Genomic DNA, 25,214 nt, shown 5'->3' with positions numbered 1-25,214 from the left:
TTACGGACAGGCTGATGAGAACAAAAAACAAGAAAGAAAACATCATGCACATCCCAGCTGAGGAAAGAGCAAAACACCAGGCCCTCAGCTGGGAAACTTATATACGATGCACTGGTTAAACAGGATAATAAATAAAAGAGACATAAGCCCATTCCAATACATTTCAACCTAGACATTTTTAGTTTAATTTAGTTTAGAGATACAGCGCGGAAACAGTACACCAACACTAACCTTGCACACTATGGGCAATTTATAATTATAGCAAGCCAATTAACCTACAAATCTGTACGTCTTTGGGGTGTGGGACGAAACCGGAGATCCTGAGACAAACCACGCAGGTCTCGGGGAGAAATTACAAACTCCTTACAGACATGTTTACTTTCAGCTTTACATGCACATTTTGTTGGTTTCTTTGTGTATGTGAGTTGTAGACGTTGGCAAGTGCCTTGAACAAGAATGGTCGGATGGGGTGAGTTTTACTCGTCTAATTTACACTACAAATCTTGTAAACTTCAACCAATGGTTAAAATCATTACTAAGGAGCACGGTGGAGTCTGTACTCACGTACTGCATAAATACGTGGTACTCCACCTGCAACTGTTCGGACAGGAAGGCTCTGCAGAGGGTAGTGAGGGGAGCAGAGAGGATCATTGGCGTCTCCCTACCCTCGGTACAAGAACTGTTCCAGAGCCGCTGTCTGAAGAAAGCACAGAGAATTGCCAAGGACAAACTGCACCCCCTCCACGCACACCTGGATCTCCTGCCATCAGGCAAGAGATAGCGCAGCATCAAAGCCCGGACTACGAGAGCTGCTAAACAGCTTCCTACCACAAGTGTAAAGCTGCTAAACAGTCACTCTGCACCCACAGTCACATTGACTTGACTCTGCGGCTGCACGGACACTTTATATTGGCACTGGCCACTCAAATCAGCGGCCCCGGACATTTTTATGATTGGTTTATTGAATTTTAACATTGTGGTTTTTTTACCTGCTTTTAACTATTTATACTGTTCCATCAGGGGCTGGATTGTTTTTAGTGTTATTATGTGTGAAGTGTTTAAATTTCATGTGCGATGCTCCGCTATTCACTGGGAAACGTCTTTTCTTTTTGCACTGTAACAACTGTTGCTTGCAAGATGACAATAAAGGTTGATTGATTGATTGATTGATTTTAACCCTGGGCGGGTTGAATTTTCCTGCTACGGGCCAGGGCTCAGGAACTTTGACCCTGCCAGAGCTGACGGATCTGTTCCCATAGCCGACTACCTAGTCGATCAGCAGGTCGAATTTGGCCCCCTGCGACAAGGGCTCTGGAATTCCAGACAGGCTGGAGCAAGCAGTTCTGTTCCCTTAGCCAATTTAGCAGGCCAGTATCTCGGCCCCTCGACAACCTAGGCGGACCAATCTAGTACCGTTCGACTCCTCTCAGAGACCATGATCTCTGTTAGTCTAGCAAAATGGACAATCTCGCACCACTCTGGAACTAAGGGTGCTGGAAAATCGGAGGGGGATCTGTAGTTGCATTGCCTGTGGAATGTGATTATGTGAGAGCTGTTTAAATGCAAACTCTGCAGTTATAGGTCACCAAAACACAATTGGCCATTTAAAAAGCACGGTGTCAAAAATATATTTAAATTTAAATAATATTTAAAAATCGAGTTTAAAACCAATGGTGAGAAGTTCCCAGGAGATAGCTGGTAGAAATGGTGAATCACTGATGTACAATCTTTTGTTAAATGTACTGAAGCAGGGAAGATTCCCCTTGGTACGAAACACACCACTGAAAACATTAAACTAACATTTACCTCTTGAACCGTGTTGAAGACAGGCAAATTCATGTGGGTTTTACCGCCTTTCCCTGGTGACACTCCTCCTACTAAATTGGTGCCATACTCCAAAGCCTGCTGGCTGTGAAATGTCCCCTGGAATATACAATAAAAATAGAGAATCAATCAACACAGAATGAAATGCCATCTTGAAGTACTGAGCACTCTATTTCTGCCCTCCATGAAATTGCACCAATTGCCGTCCCTCTGGCATATCAGGCAGAATATTTGTTGTGATGAATTGAACTTGCCTCAAGAAGTCTTCCACACAAGACAGTGTTTAATTGTCATATGTACCGACAGCAGAACAATAACATTCTTACTTGCAGCAGCATAAGTTTTGTAAACACAATACTCATAGGAGACAAAAAACAAACAGAACAATCAATATAATAGCCCCAATACTGGAGCAAAGGCCAGTCCTTGGTGCAAACAAAGACAGTTCATAATTCAGTTTGGTGTTGTGTAGTGTTCAAGAGCCTGATGATTAGAGTCATAGTGGTACAGTGTGGAAACAGGCCCTTCGGCCCAAATTGCCCACACCGGCCAACATGTCCCAGCTACACTTGTCCCACCTGCCTGCGTTTGGTCCATATCCCTCCAAACTTGTCCTATCCATGAACCTGTCCAACTTCAGTCTGAAGAAGGGTCTCGAACCTGAAAAATCTCCCATTCCTTCTCTCCAGAGATGCTGCCTGTCCCACTGAGTTACTCCAGCATTTTGTGTCTACCTGTCCAATTGTTTCTTAAACGTTAGGTTAGTCCCAGCCTCTGGCAGCTTGTTCCATACACCAACCAGCCTTTGTGTGAAAAAGTTAAGTGCCTGTCCCACGAGCATGCGACTCCATGCGGCAAGCGCGACCTAAGCGACTCCATGCGGCAAGCGCTACCTAACGTGGTCGCTTGAGCCCTATGGCCTCGCGGGGCTGGTCCCGACATCGCCGGAGCCGCTGCCGTATGGAGCTGTGCGGAGCTGGTCCCGACATCGCGCGGGGCTCTGAAAAACTGACCTTGTTCAAAAATTCCGTAGCCGCCTTGACGCCGTACATCACACGCGAACTTCCCGCGGACTTCGCTCGCACTTCATGTCACTCACTCGACCTCCGCGCGGCCCCCCGCTTCTGGTTAGGTCCAGCTAAGCATGTCAAATGCAATATTTTGGGGAATAAAACTTTAAGAGCACGAGCAATTTTTTTCATGTGCGGAACTGCATCAGTCACAAACAGAAGAACATTCTCGTGTTTTATACCTTCTGGCCAAAGTACAGCAAGTGAAGATGTAAACAACTGAGCAATAGTTGAGCTGTTTGACTTCTCCAATACTTCTGCCGTCAACAAATGCTCCTTTGATGGTTGACCTGCCTCCAGTGTACCGTTGACCACATTGGCAACGTATCTCCCCAAAGCATCGGTTGTCACGTCTATTGAGATCCATATTTTGTTGCATCTCTAATTTTTTGCACAACAATGTTGAAATTGCTTTCAATATAAATTTTCCGTAATGATGACTTGCTTGGTATATGTTCCTCTGTGTATTTCTCTAAAAAAACCTCTGAGAGATTTGTTTTCCAATTTCCACAGTGAAATTCCAGCATCAATGAATGCCTTGCACAGATCACTCGAAAACTCAGATTTGTGACTGGAGCCAGCAGTAAATGTAGTGAGGAGACAAGCTTGGGTATTTCACTTGGGTAGCGTTATCAACATTGACCTCTCTAATTGTAGATAGCCCTTGCCTTTTCCCTGTATCCCCTCCCCCTTCCCAGCTCTCCTCCTAGTCCTACTGTCTCCGCCTCTTCCTTTCTTTTTTTCCCTCCCCCCCCCCCCCCCCCCCCACATCAGTCTGAAGAAGGATCTCAACCCGAAACATGGCCAATTCCTTCTCTCCATAGATGCTGCCTCACCCGTTGAGTTTCTCCAGAATGTTTTGTCTACCTTCGATTTTTCCAGCATCTGCAGTTCTTTCTTAAATAGATCTTGGAGAGGACTGAACCAGTGGGCAGCGGCACAAACAAATGGACATCCGACGGTGGCGTCCCCGGTTTCGCCCCGGTGGTGGAAATTTTCTTGCAAGTCATACTATGTTCACACGTTAATAATAAATTGTTAATAATAACGTGTTAACATAGAAATCATCATTGTAATCACGGTACAACTAGAGAAAATAGAACAACCTTTTAGCAAAACAGCAAAAAAAAGGCTGATTTAGGCACTCGATCGAGAAAAGGGCATTATCTTGGTGAAATCATTAAAAAAGGCAAGAAAAGGCACGGCATTTATGGCAAAATCCTGGCTTTAATGATTACAAACAATCCATTAACAGTTTATAGATACATGATACGGAATAACTTTTAGTGCAAGGTAAAGCCAGCAAAGTCTGATCAAGGATAGTCCAAGGGTCACCAAAGAGGTAGATAGTAGTTCAGCACTGCTCTCTGGCAAGAGAGCCCAGCAGCGACTACACCCTCTCCGAAGACTATGGAAAGCAGGTCTCCCCACTACACACCTACAAACTTTTTATAGGGGGACGATCGAGAGCACATTAACCTACGGCATCACTTCCTGGTTCTGGAGCTGCAAGGCGTACGAACGGCACCAACTAGACAGGATTGTGAAGACCACCAGCAGGATTATTGGTGCTCCACTCCCTTTCCTGCTGGACATATACAGGAAGAGATGTACCAGCAGAGCCATCTCCATCATCAAAGACCTCTACCACCCATCGCATCACATATTCTCCATCCTGCCATCTGGGAAGAGGTACAGGATCATTAGTTGCAAAACCAGCAGGATGGTCCTCAGCTTCTTCCCGCAGGCTATAAGACTGATAAACGGACTTTGCCCCCTGCCAAAGTATCGTGCACCAACCACCAACCTGGACACACTGCAACAGAGCCACTGTCGTGCCGCTGCCGATCGGAACGCCTGTTGATGTTTAGTAGAGAGCAGAGTGTTTAATTTGTCATGATATATGTATTTTTATTTCTATTTATTTCTACTGCACACTGAATGGACACTGGTTGAGCAACGTTTTTCGTTTCCTCTGGGTATGTGAGTACTCAGGAAAATGATAATAAAGATATACTTGATACTTGATACTTGATACTCTCACCAGCAAACTAACCTGGTTCTTTCACACTGATGTGGTTTTCAAGAAAGCACATCAGCATATTTACTTTAGAATATAGAAACAAAGAACTGCAGATGCCGGTTTACCAAGGAAAGGCACAAAATGCTGGAGTAACTCAGCGGGTCAGGCAGCATCTCTGTAGAGCATGGAATAGGTGACATTTAGGATTGGGACCATGCTTCACACTGGAATGCTGCCTGATGCCCTGATTTACTCCAGCATATTTAGTTTCTTGGGTGTCTGAGATTTGGAATGTCCACAAGGATTCTCTTGATAAGACACAAAAAGCTGGAATAACTCAGCAGGACAGGCAGCATCTCTGGAGAGAAGGAATGGGTGACGTTTTGGGTCGAGACCCTTCTTCAGGATTCTCTTGAACTTCTGCAAATGAACATTCGAAAGTATTGGGACAGAGACATGTCAGCCTGCTCATCGACACTTGAACTTGCAAAAAGTGGTGGACACAGCCCAGTCCATCACAGGCTCATCACCTCCTTCCATGCAGTTCATCTTCACAGTGCATTACATCAGCAGCGCAGGAAGTACAATCAAGGATGTCTGCCACCTTGCCGTACCCTTCTCTCTCTTTTACCATCTGCATGAAGATGCAGGAGGTTGAAAGCCGAGATGTCAGATTAAAGAACAGCTTCTTTTTTAGTATACAAACTTAAAGCACACAGCATTGGGGGTTCAGTATTGATGTGGATAGAGAACTGGCTGGCAAACAGGAAGCAAAGAGTAGGAGTAAACGGGTCCTTTTCACAATGGCAGGCAGTGACTAGTGGGGTACCGCAAGGCTCAGTGCTGGGACCCCAGCTATTTACAATATATATTAATGATCTGGATGAGGGAATTGAAGGCAATATCTCCAAGTTTGCGGATGACACTAAGCTGGGGGGCAGTGTTAGCTGTGAGGAGGATGCTAGGAGACTGCAAGGTGACTTGGATAGGCTGGGTGAGTGGGCAAATGTTTGGCAGATGCAGTATAATGTGGATAAATGTGACGTTATCCATTTTGGTGGCAAAAACGGGAAAGCAGACTATTATCTAAATGGTGGCCGATTGGGAAAGGGGGCGATGCAGCGAGACCTGGGTGTCATGGTACACCAGTCATTGAAGGTAGGCATGCAGGTGCAGCAGCTAGTAAAGAAAGCGAATGGTATGTTAGCTTTCATTGCAAAATGATTTGAGTATAGGAGCAGGGAGGTTCTACTGCAGTTGTACAGGGTCTTGGTGAGACCACACCTGGAGTATTGCGTACAGTTTTGGTCCCCAAATCTGAGGAAGGACATTATTGCCATAGAGGGAGTGCAGAGACGGTTCACCAGACTGATTCCTGGGATGTCAGGGCTGTCTTATGAAGAAAGACTGGATAGACTTGGTTTATACTCTCTAGAATTTAGGAGATTGAGAGGGGATCTTATGGAAACTTACAAAATTCTTAAGGGGTTGAACAGGCTAGATGCAGGAAGATTGTTCCCGATGTTGGGGAAGTCCAGGACAAGGGGTCACAGCTTAAGGATAAGGGGGAAATCCTTTAAAACCGAGATGAGAAGAACTTTTTTCACACAGAGAGTGGTGAATCTCTGGAACTCTCTGCCACAGAGGGTAGTTGAGGCCAGTTCATTGGCTATATTTAAGAGGGAGTTAGATGTGGCCCTCCTGGCTAAGGGGATCAGGGGGTATGGAGAGAAGGCAGGTACGGGATACTGAGTTGGATGATCAGCCATGATCATATTGAATGGCGGTGCAGGCTCGAAGGGCCGAATGGCCTACTCCTGCACCTAATTTCTATGTTTCTTCCCCACTGCTATGAGACTCCTGATGCAATCACCTCTTCCACACCACCTTCCAGGTATTGCTGCCACATATACTTAACTCTACTTCATTTGGTTATTGTGTATTGCAGTTTTTTTTTTACCCTACCCAGACTGCACTTCAATCTTTGCACCATTCTGTTATGTTGCATTTATTTTTGTATCGATCATTACCATGCACGCTTTCGTTCAGTTTAGGGTGGAAACAGGCCTTTTGGCCTACTGAGTCATCACCGACCAATGATCAACCGTACACTAGTTTTATCCTACACTAGGGACAGTTTACAGAGGACAATTAACCTTCAAACCTGCACAACTTTGGAATGTGGGAGGAAACCAGAGCACTCGGAAGAAACCCATTCGATCACAGGGAGAATGTACAATCCCCGTACAGAGAGCACCCACAGTCAGGATCAAACCTGGATCTCTGGCGCTGTACGGCAGCAACTCTACCGCCGTGCCGCCCTGCGCTGTTTACACCGTGAAGCACAGGACAATAAACGAATCTGATCTGAAGATGGAGATATAATACCATTTAACAGTTCCTAGTTCACAAAGATGACGACTTGGCAGTCAACTGCGAGAAGCCAGCGGGTGCAGGCGACTCGGAGAAAAATGAAAAGGATGCAAATGCTCGAGGTGCACAAATCTGGATAATCTTTTAATACTAATAAAGATAAGATTGTTATTGGATAGATAATGCGCGCAAGCAGCTCCATACAAATTGCAAGTTCCTCATCATACACATACCCTTTATTTTCCCAACAACCGACAAAGAAAACGATTTTCTGCTTGATCCATAAATGTGTCACAGGATGTGGAGCAGAACAGCTAAACCCAAGGAAGTGATAACAAGGCTAAAAACTTTGCACGGATTTGTGCCTAGGGAGGAAAACAATGTCAAAGAACTGTGCTCATTAAAGCAGAGAAGATTAAGAATAGGGTGGAATTTGAATTTAATAGAATTGAAGAGCTTCAAAAAAAAGTACAAGAAACTATATCCGTTGGCAGAAATGTCAGTCACCATAGATGCTATCTGTCCGACTAATTAGAACATAGAAGGGTTCAGTACAAGAACAGGCACTTGGCCCACAATGTCTGTGCCAAATATGAAAGAACATGAAGCATACAGCACGAGAACAGGCCGTTCAGCCCACAATGTCTATGCCGAATATGATGCCAAGACCAATTTTGAACTGTCTGCACATAATCCATATCACTGCAAATCCACTTCCCTTAAATGCCATTTTCGTGCCTACCTCCACCACCATCCCTGGCAACATGTTCCAAGCACCCTTTGATTAAAATACTTGCCCCGCACATTTCCTTTAAACTTTGGCCCTCTGGCTTTAAAGCTGTGCCATTTAGTCTTTGACTTTTCCGCCTTGGGCAAATGGTTCAGACTGTCTACCCTATCTACTATGCCTCTCATAACTTGATATTTTGTCAGGTCTCCCCGCAACCTCCAGTGCCCCAGGTAAAACTATCTGTCTAACCTCTCCCTGTAGCCTATACCCTTCAACCCAGGCATTGTTCTGGTAAACCTCCTCTGCACCTGTCCAAAGCCTCCACAACTCTCCTGCAATGGAGCAACCAGAACTGCACACAACACTCCAAATCAGAACTCAGTCAGAAGTCAGAGTAAATTTATGGGCCGAGTATGTATACATACAAGGAATTTGACTTGGTGCTTTGCTTGCACATGGTAAAAGCATGATATACATGGTAAAAATACGATATACAGCTGACAATTTAAAAATAAAACATAATTTAAACATGTGAAAATAAAGTACCAGAGTAAAACGAGGTTACAGACTTTTGGCTGTTGAGTAGAGCTATTGTTCCTGGGAAGAAGCTGTTTTTACGTCTTGCTTTTACGTGTAGCAGCTTTGACAGTCCAGAGTCGCCTCCCAGAGGGAAGTGCTTCAAAGAGTTTGTGGCCAGGGTGAGAGGGGTCAGAGATGATCTTTCCCGCTCGCTTCCTGGCCCCTGCAGAGTACAGTTTTGTCAATAGGTGGGGAAGGTTGCAGCCAACAACCTTCTCGGCTGATCGAACGATGCGCTGCAGCTTCTGGATGTCATGCTTGGTGGCTGAGCCAAACCAGATCACGATAGAGAGGGTGAGAATATGGCCCAACCAAACTCTCACAAAGCTGCATTATGAATTCTTGACTCTGATACTCAATGGCTTAACCCAGGAAGGCACGCATGCCATATGTCTTCTTTACCACTCGAGACCATTGTGTTGTCCTTTTCAATTAGTTATGGATCTGGACCCCCAAATCCTTCTGTACGTCATTAAAGGCAACTATTTTTTGAACCTTTGAACAGATCCGGAAGTGGCGACGCTGTTAACAGCTGCGGCTCGCCTGCAGTCCGTCTGTCTTTACTTTTTTCTGTTGTTTTTTTTTGTCTTGTTTTGGTTAAGTTTTAGTTTGTTGGGTTGTGTTAGGGAGGGGGAGTGAAACATGTTTTCTGTCTCTTCCTTCGGGGGAATGCGACTTTTTCGTGCCGTAAACCTCCTCTGGACCCCTCACCGGAGCCAGCACATCCTTCCACAGATATGGTGTCCAAAACTCCTCACAAAGGTGTTGCTATTCCTGTAGTTGCATGGGAAGGGAACAATTATCCTTTCGGGCCTGTCCCACTTATGCGCTTCTTTCGGCAACTACCGGTGCCCGTCATATTCGCAGCAGGTCGTCGAAAAGTTTTCGCGACCTTCTGCGACTATGACAGGTGTCGGCAAGTCGCCGAAAAAAAACGCATAAGTGGGACAGGCACTTCAATCTGTGTATTATGGACGGCTTGATGGTTTTTATGCACAGTCTTTTCCTGACTGGCTAGCGTGTAAACAAATGCTTTTCCTTTTACCTCCGTACACGTGACAACAATAAACTAAACAGGTGGCTCCAATGGAGTTAGTTAAAATCTTCTCCAAGTCTGAGACAGTGAAATGTCATGGAGACATACAGCATGGAAACAGGAAAATGTTGCACCCTTTCTCCTGTACCTGCATCTGTACACTTAGTCGGCTTCAATGTAATCATGTATAGTCTTTCTGCTGACTGGTTAGCACGCGACAAAAAGCTTTTCACTGTACCTCAATACACGTGACAAATTCATTTCACTGCACTTTGTGTATGTGATGAATAAAACTGATTGATTGATTGTTTCAGATCAAGATCCAATACCTGAAATGCCTATTTTACCATTGCCTCCACAGATGCTGCGAGCATTCTCTGGAAATGTGTTTGTTTTTGGCACCAAATGATGAAGAATTTCTCCGAGTTTCCAGTAGAACTTGTTACAGTTGCAATGCTATTTAATGAGGCAGCCTTGGTTCAGTGTTGGCATTTACACTTTACAATCAGAAGGTTGATGTCTGAATTCTACTTTAATAGAAGTAAACTGATATGCATCAAGCCCACAGGAGGGCGCCACTGTTCGTATATCTCAACACTGAGAGAGATTTCAAGGAAAATAAAAACTCAGGCCAAGTGAACAGTTACAAAGCGAAAATAAATAGCATTTAACCCATGCTCAAAGACAGACAGAAAGCAGACGTGGTGACGCACCTGTTTCCCAGTGAAACCTTGACATATGACCTTTGTTGTCTTGTCTATGTAGAGGTTTTGCCTTGAGCTGGTGTAGCAGTGCCTCACTCCACTTCGCTCCACTGCAACAGAGAAATAAGGCAACATTAATACTGCATGATTTACTTCATACCAACGGACCGTCAACGAGGTCCAATATGAGAATCACAAAATGCTGGAGTAACTCAACAGGACAGGCAGCATCTCTGAAACATAGAAAACATAGAAACATAGAAAATAGGTGCAAGAGTAGGCCATTCGGCCCTTTGAGCCAGCACTGCCATTCAATATGATCATTGCTGATCATCCTAAATCAGTACCCCGTTCCTGCTTTCTCCCCAATAACCCTTGATTCCTTCACGGGGAGAATGTACAAACTCCGTATAGACGGTGTGTGCAGTCAGAATGGAACCCGGTTCTCCGGTGCTCCAAGGCAGCTACTCTACTCTGCTTGCTGACCCACTGAAACACAGGTGCTGAAACACTGTTGAGGGCAACTTGTGAATGTTAAATCAACCGTTCACCAGTAGCAGTGTCACTTGTAACACTAATACATTTGGAGGGACAAGGAATGGGTGCCGTTTTGAGTCGAGGCCCTTCGTCAGACTGAGCCCAATAGAAGAGCAATACGAGAGTGACAATGTATGTATGATACAATCAGGATGCCATTTGTCAGAAAATATGCACACCATATGATTTCTTAACAACATAAGAAACAGGAGCAAAATATGGACATATGAAACTCCAGCCAGCCCCTCCATCCAAAACAATTGTTGCTGATCCTCTGCTGATCTCCGCTGCCCTGCCTAATCCATATATCACTGGAGTCCCTTGTTCATAAGGTCATAAATGATAGAAACAGAATTAGGTCATTCGGCTCATCAAGTCTACTCTGCCATTAAATCATGGCTAATCTATCTCTCCCTCCTCACCCCATTCTCATGCCATCTCCTCAAAAATATCCATTGGCTTGGCCTCCACAGCCTTCATTGGCAATAAATTCCACATATTCACCACCCTAGGACTAAATAAATTCCTCCTCATCACCTTCCCAAAGGAAGCCCTTTAATTCTGTGGCTATGACCTCCAGTCCTACATTCTCCCACTAGTGGAAACATCCTCTCCACGTCCACCCTATCCAAGCCTTTCACTATTCTGTACCTTTCAATGAGGTCCGCCCCTCATTCTTCTAAACTCCAGCAAGTACAGGACCAATGCCTTCAAACACTCATCATATGTTAATTCCCTCAATCCTGGATTTGTTCTTGTAGACCTCCTCTGGACCCTCTCCAGAGCCAGTTGTCCAATAATCTATCAAACTCAGTCTTGAATGTAATCAATGTCAATGAGCATCTACAGCCTCTGAGGTGCTCCATAAATTCATAATCCAGAGTAATAGGTAGAGCTGCTGCCTCGTAGTTCCAACGACAAAGACTCCATCCTCACTGCCAAGAACAAAGGGGGGGGGGGTTCAAAGGGGGGAAGCAAAACAGTTCCATAGACAAAGTCCAATGGCCGCAGTGAGGTAGAGGTATATCGGACAGTACCCTGGCTGATGGAAGTACCAGTGAAATGCCTGATAACAGAGAAGCAGCAGTTCCTGAGGATGAAGCACACTTTCAAACTTTTGTACCTATTGCCCAAGAGGAGCAGGGAGAACAAATGACGAGGAGAAATGTCTTTAGTCAGAGGACGGTGAATCTGTGGAATTCGTTGCCACAGAAGGCTGTGGAGGACGACAGTGGATATTTTTAAAGCAGAGGTAGATAGATTCTTGATTTGTACGGGTGTCAGAAGTTATGAGGAGAAGACAGGAGAATGGGGTTAGGAGGGAGATATATATCAGCCATGACTGAATGGCAGAGTAGACTCGATGGGGCCGATTAGCTTAATTCTACTCCTATTCCTTATGACCTTATGAGCAGAATTGGTATATCAAGAGCCAGAGGACATAGGTTGTTGGCGAGAGGGAAACATATTGTCTTGAGATGCGACTACTACAATAGTGTACTCAGCAAACTTGTTAGAGCAGAATTTGGCCACAACGTCACGTCTGGTGAGGATTATAAACCTCAATGTATAATCCCTTTGGATTTGTTTAATCTCTTATGCAACGAACAGTGACATTGTTCAGATTTTAGCAGAAAAGATCCTAGTATTTGCAGACTTTCCATAAATGGTGATTAGCTAACCTATTCCATTTGTGCAGTGTTGTGGTTAACTATGCTTTTGTCCCCTATAGAATATAGTTAATGTGCCATTAATAAATTCTAACTTGCCAGTTTGAGACCCAATTTAAACTCTTTTGAAAATAATTAACTACATCCTTGCTCCGGGCCGCTCCCAAATTTAACAAAGCAACTACAATTAGTTACAGCACAAAGGTCAATTATGCAAAGCAAAACTAACAAGAGCTTATTCACTGAGGCCTATAACACTCAATTCTACATTTTCTCAGCTTTACATTATATCTCTACAATCATACTTGCTTATTATGTTATTCATTCTTTTAAATCCAGTGCAAGATGCCAATGTTTGCTTTAATTAGACTTTCATGAATAACTTTATCCGAGGCCTTGAATGCCCATACATATATACACACATATGCGTAGAGGAAGAGGAGGAGGTTAGCTGAGGTTACCGCTTCTCCACGCTGGCTGTGGGCCTAGGGTGCAGTGTCCCGTCGGTCCGGATGTCTCTGGGGATGGGACACTCGAGTGAGGGGGGGCTGGGGACGATCCAGTGGCGGTTCGGCAGCACTTGTGGCGCCGAGGACACGGATTCGATCCTGGCTGCGGATGAGGCGTGGTTCTGTGTGTGTGCGGCTGCCGAGAGCCGGTCCAGTCTTATCCTGCCCCCCTTCCCCCCGGTCTCCCGCTCGTATCTGCCTCCTCTATCTGCCCCCTGACAAATACAAACTTGAAAAAAGATCCCAAAAAAATCAGACCCAAACTATACTCACTGAATCTACAGCGCTTCATTAGATTTTTATTTATAGCGTTTGACCTTTAACAAATCCCATGATTCCTTGCGTTTTCGGAATACCGAACTCGCTTACTCACTATCAGTAAACAAAAGAACATTTTCTTCCATCTACATAAATCTGCAGCTTTAACTAAAAAAAATCTAGAAGTCTATCTACATGTCATACATTTAAAGTCATATAGCGTGGAAATAGGCCCTTCGACCCAACGCCCACACTGATCAACATCCCATCTATACTAGTCCCAACTGCCTGCGTTTGCCCCATATCCCTCTAAACCCGTCCAATCCATGCACCTGTCTGTAGATTGATAGTGCATGCGAGCCAATCACACACAAGCCAGCACCACTAACTCCACCCCTCAATAACAATTATACTAACACCCCGTTCCCGGCACTTCAGTTCGAGCAGTCAGGGTGCACTGATAACCTGTTGTCCTAAGTGCTGCTAAGTGTTCATTAAAGATGTGTTTAAATGGCACAATGACTCATGTTCACACTGTCTAAATGTTTCATAAACATTGCGACAGTCCTTGCCTCAACTACCTCCTCTGACAGCTTGTTCCATACATCCACCACCCTTTGCGTGAAGAAGTTACCCTTCAGGTTCCTATTAAATCTTTCCCCCCCTCACCTTAAACCTATGTCCTCTGGTTCTTGATTCCCCTACTCTGGGCAAAAGACTCTGTGCATCTACCTGATCTATAACTCTCATGATTTTATACACCTCTATAAGAGTACTATTCTGCTCAACCTCTCCTTATAGTTCAGACCCTCGACTCCTGGCAACAACCTTGTAAATCTTCTCTGTATCCTTTCCAACTTGACAACATGTATTCAAAGTAGCTGAAGACACTGTGGAAAAGTGCCACAGATTTGAATTAGTGCAGTCAGACTATAGATGGTGGTACAGAGATTATCTAATTGTAAAATAAATTGAGGAAAGGAAGAAAAAAACATTCATTTAAAGTTAGCAAAGAGAAAATCAGAACTGATGCAAGGAAATTATCCACATAAAATGAGTGATCCAGCAAGAAACCAATGTCTGGTCAGAACAGAATTTTAATATCAGAAAAAATATTCATATCAAAGAACAAATGATTGCTGATGCAGAGAATATTAAAATTATTCTGGAACAACACATGGTCTCATTATCAACATTATTAGAAACACTTTTTCTCAGAGAGTTGTGAGTCTATGGAATTATCTGCCTCAGAGGGCAGTTGAGGCTGGTTCTCTGGATACTTTCAAGAGAGCTAGATAGGGCTCTTAAAGATAGCAGGGGATATGGGGAGAAGACAGGAATGGAGTACTGATTAGACATGATCACATTGAATGGCGGTGCTGGTTCGAAGGACCAAATGGCCTACTCCTGCACCTATTGTCTATTATTTGAGCAGCATAGTGGTGTAGAAGTGGAATTGCTGCCTTACAGCATCAGAGATCTGGGTTCCATCCTGGCTGTTGTCTGTATGGACTTTGTAGGTTCTCCCTGTGACCGTGTGGGTTTTCCCCAGGTGCTCCGGGTTTCCTCCCACATTCCAAAAACGTACAGGTTTGTAGGTTAATTGGCTCCAATAAAGATTCTAAATAGTCCCTAGTGTGTAGGATAGTTAGTGTTCGGGGATCGCTGGTCGGCGCGGACTCGGTGGGCCGAAGAGCCTATTTCCGCGCTGTATCTCTAAACTAAACTTAAAACTAAACAAAACAGCATTGGTTTCCTCTGGGTTCTCTGGTTTCCTCATACATTTCAAAGACATGCAGGTTTGAAGGTTAATTGGCTTCTGTAAATTGCACCGTGTGTAGGATGCAAAACCGGGATAAGATAGACCTAGTATACGGGTGATCACTAATCCGTGGGAACTCGGTGAGCTGAAGAGGCTGTTTCCATGCTGTTTTTCTAAACTAAAACTAAATATTTGGGCCATTTTTCATTATTTCCAGAGAAAATGTTGTCATATGGGAACAATGGTGCAGAGCATTGTTTATATTACTAAAAGTCTGTTCTTGACCGGTTTTGGCGATCTGTGCTGCGATTTCCGAGAGAACGCCACCACCTACAGCCGTCATTTTTAGCCACTTCGCTCAGAGCCCCCCCCTCCGCATGTGTACCGAGGATCTTTTGTGTCGATGAAAAATTACAGAGATATTAATGATTTTACAAAATTCCCCATTCTCTCTGCTGCCCCCGCTGGCGGCATGGGGGAGGGACTATAAAACCAGGAAGTGGTGTGCCTCATTCAGTCTCTTCAAGATGGAGGAAGGCAGAGGGTCACGTTTCTCTGAACTGTGAATAACACTGAACACATGTCCACTACTACTGTAAGTACCCTCAATGTGGTTTGGAAATGAAAATATGGTTAAAGTAAAAAAGCACTGCCTGCAAATGGTTGTTTGGGGGGTTTGGGTTGAAATAAAAAGGCACTCTCTCTCTCCCTCCCCCCCCCCCCTCCTCTCTCCCCCCCCTCCTCTCTCTCCCCCCTCCTCCTCCCCCCCTCTCCTCTCCCCCCCTTCCTCTCCCCCCCCCTTCCTCTCTCCCCTCCTCCTCTCCCCCCCCCTCGCTCTCTCCCCCCCCCCTCCTCTCCCCCCTCTCCTCCCACCCTCTCCTCTCCTCCTCTCCCCCCCCCCCCTCTCTCCTCTCCTCTCCCCCCTCTCCCTCTTGCCCCGCTCTCTTTGTCTCTGTCTCTGTCTCTGCCCCTTCTCTCTCTGCCCTAACTCTCTACCCCCCTCCTCTCTAGATGTGACTGCAAGTTGGGGGCTATGCATCAGTAGATAGGGTGGTTATGGGGTAAAAGGAGCAAATTAATATATTAATATAATATCAAGGGGGGTAATTAGCATGAGTGTGGGTGGGGGAGGGGATAGTTAGTGTATGTGACGCTGCATGCCGCCTCCCCCCCCCACAACCACGTTGGGGGAACAGACCCACTGCACTTGGTCTAGTATTAGTTATAAGCTTCACAAAACACCAAGTCAGAAACAGAAGTTTCACACAAGACAATATATTTTAATGTCTGATCGCTAAGGTTAATAATTCCACCTGTTAAAGGTCAAAGTACTGGGCAACGTTGAACAGAAATTTCAAAGATTAAATGGAAGAGTGTGGAACTTTTACAAATTCTGGAGGAGAAATCACCTACTTCTTAATTTCATTATACTTAGGAAAAGACGTAAAATTAAGAATATGTCCAGAAAGCAATAGACAATAGGTGCAGGAGTAGGCCATCCGACCCTTCGAGCCAGCACCGCCATTCAATGTGATCATGGCTGATCATCCCCAATCAGTACCCCGTTCCTGCCTTCTCCCCATGTCCCCTGACTCTGCTAAAGCAAAAGCAAAACGCTAGAGAAAACGAGAGGGGGACCAGAACTAGATTGTACGTTCTCCCCGTGACCACGTGAATTTTCTTCGGGTGCTCCGGTTTCCCCCCCACACTCCAATGGCATACAGGTTTGTAGGTCAATTGGCTTCAACAAAAATTGTAAATTGTCCCTGGTGTGTAGGATATTGCTCGTGCACAGGGATCGCTGGTTGGCGCGAACTCGGTGTGCCAAAGGGCCTGTTTCAGTGCAGCATCTCCAAACTAAACTAAATATAGATTGATACACAGAAGCTGACAGCAATTTGACTAAAATGTTTCAGATGGCACAGTGTCAGTTTATGTTGCTTGAAACCAAATACATTTCTAAATTATTTAGAAAGGAATGAACCGCAGCTGTGGAAATCTGAAAGCGAGGAAAACTTTAGAGAAAGAAATGCAACAGAGAAACAAGGCACTGGAGATGCTGGAATCTTGAGCACAAACTCAACGTGTCAGGCAGCATCTGTGGTGGAAATGGATAGGCTGCTTTTCAAGTTGAGACCCTTTGCCAGACTGATTGAATTCAGTAGGTCAGGTAGCATAGATAGAGAGGAAAGCAGAATTCATGCTGCAGGTGTTTGACATTGCATCAGAAAAATGGCCTCACATGTCCAGATTCAGATTCAGATTCAGATTCAATTTTAATTGTCATTGTCAGTGTACAGTACAGAGACAACGAAATGCATTGTATGTCACAACATGTATGTCACAACTGGCCAAGGTCATCCAACTAGGTCAGTTCTTTCTCTCTTCACAGATGCTACTTGACCTGCTGAATACGTCTAACACTCCCTCTCGTTTCAGATTTCCAACTGCTGTCTTTTCCCTCTCATATTTCCAGCTTTGCTTTTGACTATTCTTAGCTCCAGTTTGCTTCTCCCTATTTACCAGCAGCATTTATGTCTCCAGCCTAGGCCGACCTGTGGAGGTCCACCAGCAATTTGTGCTTTGTTCAAAATTCCAGCATCCGTAGCTTCTTGGGTCTTTCTTGATTCCAAATTATCTGCTTTTGTTTAAAAAACAGACCCACAAACAAGAAATGTACATCAGATCAAGCAACAGCTGCAAGGATTGAGCCAGAATTTAATTTAGTTTAATTTAGAGACATCAAGGAAACTGGCACTTCAGCTCACCGAGTCCATGTTAACCAGCGATCCCCGCACTCTCAAGATTCAAGATTCAAGATAGATTTAATTGTCACATGTGCCTGATGGCACAGTGAAATGAATTCCCATACAGCCATACAATAAAAATAAACAGGACACAACACACTATAGGGTTTGACATAAAACATCCCCACACAGCAGAATCAAAGTTCCCCACTGTGTGGGAAGGTACCAAAGTCAGTCTCTTCCTCCACTGTTCCCCGTGGTCAGGGCCTCCCCGTGCCCTTCGCAGTTGCAGCTACGGGCGGCCCGATGTCCAGGACCGCTCGCCGGGGTGTTGTAAGTCCGACGTCGGGGCTGCGGGACGTCCTCAGTGGCGTGGACACAGAGTCGGCCCCCTCCTACCGGAGTCTGCGGCTCCCAAAGTCCGCAGGCCGCGCCGGGTGGAGACTGCTGCTGGAGACCCTCTGCAAGGCGCCCCAGGTCTCCACGATGACGTTCAGCGCCGCCCGCGTTGGAAGCTCTCCGCACCAGAGCTCCACGATGTTGGAGCAGCGGCCCAACACTCCGGAGCTCCAAACGGCGACCCAGGTAGGTATCGCCCGCTCCGCGGTGACTCCAGCGCTGCACCACTGCTGTAGCAGCCCTGGTCCGGTTCCCGGGCCCCGGCAGGAAAGGCCGCTCCGATCCAGCTGGTAGGCCGCGAGTGGGGGGGCGAGGACGCGACTCGGAGAAATAGTCGCGTCCCCGCCAGGAAGAGACTGGGAAACGGTTTCCCCCTTACCCTGCCCCCCTCCCCCACATAGAAAAGTAAAAGTTTCCCCCTAAAACAGACCCTGGACTAACTAAAAATAATAAAAAAGATAGAAATAACAGACAGGCTGCGCCCCTAGTGGAGTAACACTAACACTCTCCTACACATACTAGGGACAATTTGCAATTATTCCGAGCCACTAATCTACAAACCTGTACATCCTTGGAGTGAGAGAGGAAACCAGAGATCCTGGAAAAAACCCTCAGGTCACGGGGAGAACATACAAACTCTGTACAGACAGCACCCGATCAAACCCAGGTCTCTGGCGTTCCAAGGCAGCAGCTCTACCGCTGCACCACCATGACGTTGTTTTGTCGATGACAAGTTTAAAAACATGGATGGATGCTTACTCTCTCTTGTTGAGCTGGTCATAACCTGGCCCTGTTGTGACACAAATTTCACTTGACTCTTGGCAATCCATGCCCAGAACTTGATACACATGGGTTGCTTCATCTGCCGAGATGAAGTGAATAGAGTTGACTATGTTGCAATGGCACATAGAATTGTCCAGCACAAGAACCCATAATGTCCATGCCGAACATGATGTCAGATTAAACTAATCTCCTCTGCCTAAACAAATTCCATATCCCTCCATTCCCTGCATATCCATATTCCTATCTAAAAGCTTCTTGCACGCCTATTGTATCTGCTCCCACCACCACCATCTGTGGCAGCAGGTTCCAGGTACCCACCATACTTGTCCTACACAGCTCGTTTAACATTTGCAATTACAAGCAAGTAGCCACACTTCTAATTTATAAAAGAAAAGGCATTGATAAAGCACAAGATGGTTGGACCCAGCACATTACCCCGAGGAACTCTTGCAGTGAACAAAAGTGCCTTTGATATGCACTGTCATCAATTTTATTGGGCTTCTTGATGCCACATCCTAGGATCCCAGTGTCCTCAAACTTGGAAACATAGACATAGAAAATAGGTGCAGGAGTAGGCCATTCGGCCCTTCGAGCCTGCACCGCCATTCAATATGATCATGGCTGATCATCCAACTCAGTATCCCATCCCTGCCTTCTCTCCATACCCCCTGATCCCTTTAGCCACAAGGGCCACATCTAACTCCCTCTTAAATATAGCCAATGAACTGGCCTCAACTACCTTCTGTGGCAGAGAATTCCACAGATTCACCACTCTCTGTGTAAAAAACGATTTTCTCATCTCGGTCCTAAAAGACTTCCCTCTTATCCTTAAACTGTGACCCCTAGTTCTGGACTTCCCCAACATCGGGAATAATCTTCCTGCATCTAGCCTGTCTAACCCCTTAAGAATTTTGTAAGTTTCTATAAGATCCCCCCTCAATCTTCTAAATTCTAGCGTGTACAAGCCGAGTCTATCCAGTCTTTCTTCATATGAAAGTCCTGCCATCCCAGGAATCAGTCTGGTGAACCTTCTCTGTACTCCCTCTATGGCAAGAATGTCTTTCCTCAGATTAGGAGACCAAAACTGTACGCAATACTCCAGACATGGTCTCACCAAGACCCTGTACAAAGAAGAACAAGGTTAAATAATGGCTCTGAATCCATTGTATTTGGAGGCAAGATCAGGTTTAACCATGTCCTCAACATAAGATAAAGGACTTTATTCCTTGGAATGGAGGATAAGGGGTGGTCTTATAAACATGCATAAGATCATAAGAGGAATAGATAGGGTAGGTATAGTGTTTTAAGTCGATTAGGGGAATCAAGAACTAGAGGATGGATGTTTAAGGGGGGAAAGATTTAATAGAAACCTGAGGGGGGCAACTTTTGTTTTTTTTTTTACACACAGAGCATGGTATGTATAGGTTACAAGCCACCAGAAGAGGCAGTTGAGGCAGGTACTATCACAATGCTTAAAAAACACTTGACCAAGTAAATGAATAGTATAGGTTTAGGATATGGGCCAAACACAAGCAGGTGGCACTAGGGTAGATGGGCGTGTTGGTCAGAGTGGGCAAAGCTGCATTATGACAGCCTGACTCTTAATCTGAATGTCCTGACCTATGAAAGCATGCATACCATATGCCTTCTTTCCACTCTATCTACTGGTCTTGCCACTTTCAGGGAGTTATGGATTTGGCAAATACAATAACAACATTTAAAAGATATTTGGATAGGTGCATGGACATCACAGTTGTGAATCTGTGGAATTCGCTGCCACAGAAGGCAGTGGAGGCCAATGCACTGGATGTATTTGAGAGTTAGATATAGCTCTTAGCGCTAATGCAATCAAGGGATAAGGGGAGAAGGCAGGAACGGGGTACTGATTCTGGATGATCAGCCATGATCATATTGAATGGCGGTGCTGGCTCAAAGGGCCGAATGGCCTACTCCTGCACCTATTTTCTATGTTTCTGTGACATAAAAGGTTTGGAGGGATATGGCCCTAACACGAGCAAATGAGAATAGCTTAAATCTTGATCGGCATTGCCAGGTCAGGCCAAATGCAGCATTATCACCATGAGAAAACACTTGAGCAGTTATATCTCAGATATTTTTTTTTAAATAGATGGACTTTATCCAGTTTTTAATCCAAAGAAAAATGATGTTACTTTTGACACGTGCTATAGAGTGTACTTTACCAACAATTAGTTGGAAATTTACTGCAGCATTTTCTAATGTAAACGGTAATTTCAAATCTCCTCTTTAGCTGTCAATTATCTTAAATTTAAACCTTTCATTTAGCAGTCTACCAAAACACTTTTTAAGAATAGTCTGCTTATGCTCTTTAGTTTTTTTTAGTTTTGAGATACAGCACAAAAATAGTCCCTACATATCTTTGGGATGTGGAAGGAAACCGGAGCACCCGGAAGTAACCCTTACGGTAACAGGGAGAACATACAAACTCCCCAGACAGCTCCCGAGGTCAGGATTGAAGCTAGGTCTCTGGCGCTGTGAGACCACCGCACCATGGTGCCACTTTACAAGGACATAATCGTTATAAATTGTTCAGTAACAATCATGGCTTCTGAACAACTAGTTGGAACTTTTGAGTATTGCACCTTTTGCTGCCCAATTCATTGAGGCCTTGTACGTTACCTCTGAATTGCTCAATCACCAGCTGTCTCAACCAAATAGAAAATCACTGCAAGAGCAACAATAATACCTAATCCAACAATATTTCGAGCAGTCACATTTCAGCCAAACAATTAGTCTGGAATCCCTTGAAGGTGGTATCATAGCAAGTCCTCTGATAAATAGGATGTGACAGCATTTTTATCATTTAACATCAAGATATTAAAACTTACACTACCTGGGCATTTCTTTTATTTTGAAGTGCTCAGGAAAGACAGGCAATTGGAGAACTAATCACCTTTAAACAACCATTAAGGGCGACACAACCGTAGAGCCGCTGCCTCACAGCGCCGGAGATGCAGGTTCGATCCTGACTATGGGTGCTGCTCTGTGCGGAGTTTATACATTCTTCCTGAGACTGTGTAGGTTTCCTCCAGGTGCTCCTGTGTCCTCCCACATCCCAAAGACATGCATGTTTGTAGGATAATTAGTTTCTGTAAATTGCCCCTAGTGTGCTGGATGCGAAAGTGGGATAACATCAAATTAGTGTACGAGTGATCTAAGGTCAGCGTAGATTCGTTGGGCCGAAGGGCTTGTTTACACGCCCCTGTAAACTAAGAATTTCATTGTTTTACCCGGGACATATGGCAATAAAACACTCTTGACTCTATCTGTATCTCAAAACTAAACGTTCTCCGGCAAGTAGTATAGTCCAGGTTTCAGATTTTGTCCCAGATGAGCAGCCTGGAAATAATTGTAATTTTTTTAGATCGATCTTGGTTACAGGTAAACCTATCTTTACTTATCTGATTTTTTTTGCACACCAAGCGGTCGGTCTGCAGTGATTCACACAAGTACAATGAGTGAAAAGCAATAAAATAAAAACCTTGTCAGCACTGTTCACATCCTAAAAACAAATACAATAACCGTTTTGCTACAATGCTGTGTTATTTACCACAACCACCACTATGCGATTTACCTCAACTACAGATTTTAAAGTACTTGCGGATGCTATAGTGCCGAAAACTACTGAAATATGCAACGTGGGGGTTCAGAACCAAATATTGACAAGCAGCAGATATCAAACTCAAGCACCATGCTCCCCTCTCCAGCATCAGGCACAAATCATTGTTGTTTGTTCATTTTTTGAGTATGTGTTTCTTTTTTTCTCTTGTTTATCACAGTGTACTATGTTTACATATTCTGTTGTGCTACAGCAAGTAAGAATTTCATGGTTCTATCTGGGACATATGACAAAAAAACACTCTTGACATCTGTCTATTTCCACACAAAAGTAAATCGGAAAGTGCTGGAATAATTCAGCAGGTCAGGCAGCATCTCTGGAAGACATGTGACGTTTCAGGTCCAGACCTTTCTTCAGACCTGAAACGTCACCTATCTATGTCTTCCAAAGATGTTGCCTGACGTGCGAGGTTGCTCCAACATTGTGCTTTTTGGTAAACCAGCAACTGCAGCTTCTTGCATCTACATCTGTCCATTTCCACTCCGTCTATTACAAACCCCATGCCAGGCTATTAAACTCAAGACCCTCTTAACTCAAGGCACTTGAATCAAGCCATTATAAACCCTAACATTGACACTAAAGGGCCCACTTGACCGTCATTTGCGCGCCATGGTAGCGTGTGGGAATCGTGTGGGTAGCGCGGGAGGGGCACATGGAGTGGCGTGGAGGGGTGTGGAGTTGCGCGCGGTATCGCGCAGCACGCTAGGATTTCGTGCTGCACGAAATCTTCGCGCGCCACCGGCCTGTCGCGTAAATGACGGCCAAGTGGGACTGGGTGACGTTTCGGGTCGAATCGGTGACGTTTCGGGTCGAGACCTTTCTTCAGACTGAAACATCATCCATTCCTTCTCTCCAGAGATGTTGCCGGTCCCGCTGAGGCACTCCTGCATTTTGTGTCTATCTTCAATTTAAACCAGCATCTGCAGTTCCTTCCTACAGATTAATTTGGTCTGCAGCTTGCTACTTTTTATTAATCTCTTTTTTTGAATACGGGGCATTACATCTGCAGTTTTTCCAATTGCTAGCACCACTCAAGAAACTGGAACATTTTAGAAAATCACCATGAATATCATAAACTGGGTAAATATCATAAATTGGGTATTCAAATGACGTCACGCGCTCCAGACGGCTGTGCGGACGCATGATGTCGCGCGTCGGTCACTACATGACGGCCAAGTGGGTCAGGCCCTTAACACTCCATACTGTCAAGTTGGAAAAGGTACAGAGAAGATTTATGAGGATGTTGCCAGGACTCAAGGATCTGAGCTATAGGGAGAGGTTGAGCTTTATTCCACGTTGCATGACTCTACTGGGCCCAACCTCCTCTCCCCCAGAGGTTGGACCCAAGCCCTTCTTTACAGAGCCTTCCTCCCTCGGAACATGGACCCGTTGCAGTTCGCATACCGTCCGAACAGATCCACGGACGATGCGGTCTCCCAGGTCTTGCATCCGCTCTCTCCCATCTGGACAGCCAGAAGGGGGGCTACGTGAGGGTGCTGTTCATAGACTACAGTTCAGCCTTCAACACGATAGTCCCCACCAGACTGGCCGGGAAGCTAATGGAATTGGGGTTCAACACCTCCCTGTGTGCCTGGGTCCTGGACTTTCTCACCGCCAGGCCCCAGGTAGTCAAGATTGGAGGGAATACATCGAAGTCCCTCACCCTGAGCACAGGATCGCCCCAGGGTTGCGTCCTCAGCCCCCTATTGTACTCCCTGTACACACATGACTGTGTGGCTAGGTTCAGCTCCAATTCAATAATTAAGTTTGCTGATGACACTGTGGTGGTGGGCCTGATCTCAGACAATGATGAGAAGGCCTACCGGGAGGAGGTGGCTGATCTAGCACTCTGGTGCCAGGATAACAGCCGCCTCTTGAACATCAAAAAAACGAAGGAGCTGATCATGGACTTTAGGAGGGCACATCATACACTCCATTGAGGATAAATGGGGATCCTGTGGATAGGGTGAACTGTTTTAAATATCTGGGAATCCACATCTCCGAGGATATGACATGGGCATCACACGCCTCAGCACTCGTGAGTAAGGCAAGGCAGCGCCTTTACCACCTCAGGCAATTGAGGAAATTCAGAGTGTCTCCGAGGATCCTCCAGTGCTTCTACGCAGCGACGGTGGAAAGCATCTTGTCCAGGAACATTACCATCTGGTTTGGGAACTGCTCTGCCAAGGACAAGAAGGCTCTGCAGAGAGTAGTGCATTCGGCCGAACGCACTATGGGAACTTCACTTGGCCCCCTGCAGGAACTATACATCAGGAGGTGCAACTCCAGAGCCAACAATATCATGAGAGACCCCTTCCACCCCTGCAACGGAATGTTCCAGCTGCTACGGTCAGGCAAACGCCTCCGTTGCCATACGGTGAGAACGGAGAGGTTGAGAAGGAGTTTCTTCCCAGAGGCCATTCGGACTGTAAACGTCTATCTCACCAGGGACTAACTCTACTGAACGTTTTTCCTTCCATTATTTATTATGTAAAAGAATATGTGTGTTATGATTGTGTTTATACTTTGTTTGGTTGTTTGGTTGTTTGTCT

At 45.2% G+C, this 25,214-nt stretch overlaps 1 protein-coding gene across 1 annotated transcript in view; it reads right to left on the bottom strand.

The window, feature by feature from the left end:
- The window catches only part of suclg1 (succinate-CoA ligase GDP/ADP-forming subunit alph), a 67,423-nt gene that overhangs the window by 39,388 nt on the left and 2,821 nt on the right, over positions 1–25,214 (bottom strand). The window contains exons 2-3 of the mRNA XM_055644627.1: positions 10,349–10,449; positions 1,807–1,923 (exon numbers count right to left, since the gene is read on the bottom strand). Coding sequence (XP_055500602.1) covers positions 1,807–1,923; positions 10,349–10,449 — 218 coding nt within the window. The remainder of the gene's footprint in view (positions 1–1,806; positions 1,924–10,348; positions 10,450–25,214) is intronic.

The sequence above is a fragment of the Leucoraja erinacea genome, chromosome 1, assembly GCF_028641065.1.
Source record: "Leucoraja erinacea ecotype New England chromosome 1, Leri_hhj_1, whole genome shotgun sequence".
NCBI lineage: Eukaryota > Metazoa > Chordata > Chondrichthyes > Rajiformes > Rajidae > Leucoraja > Leucoraja erinaceus.
This window is presented reverse-complemented; position numbering and strand designations above follow the sequence as displayed.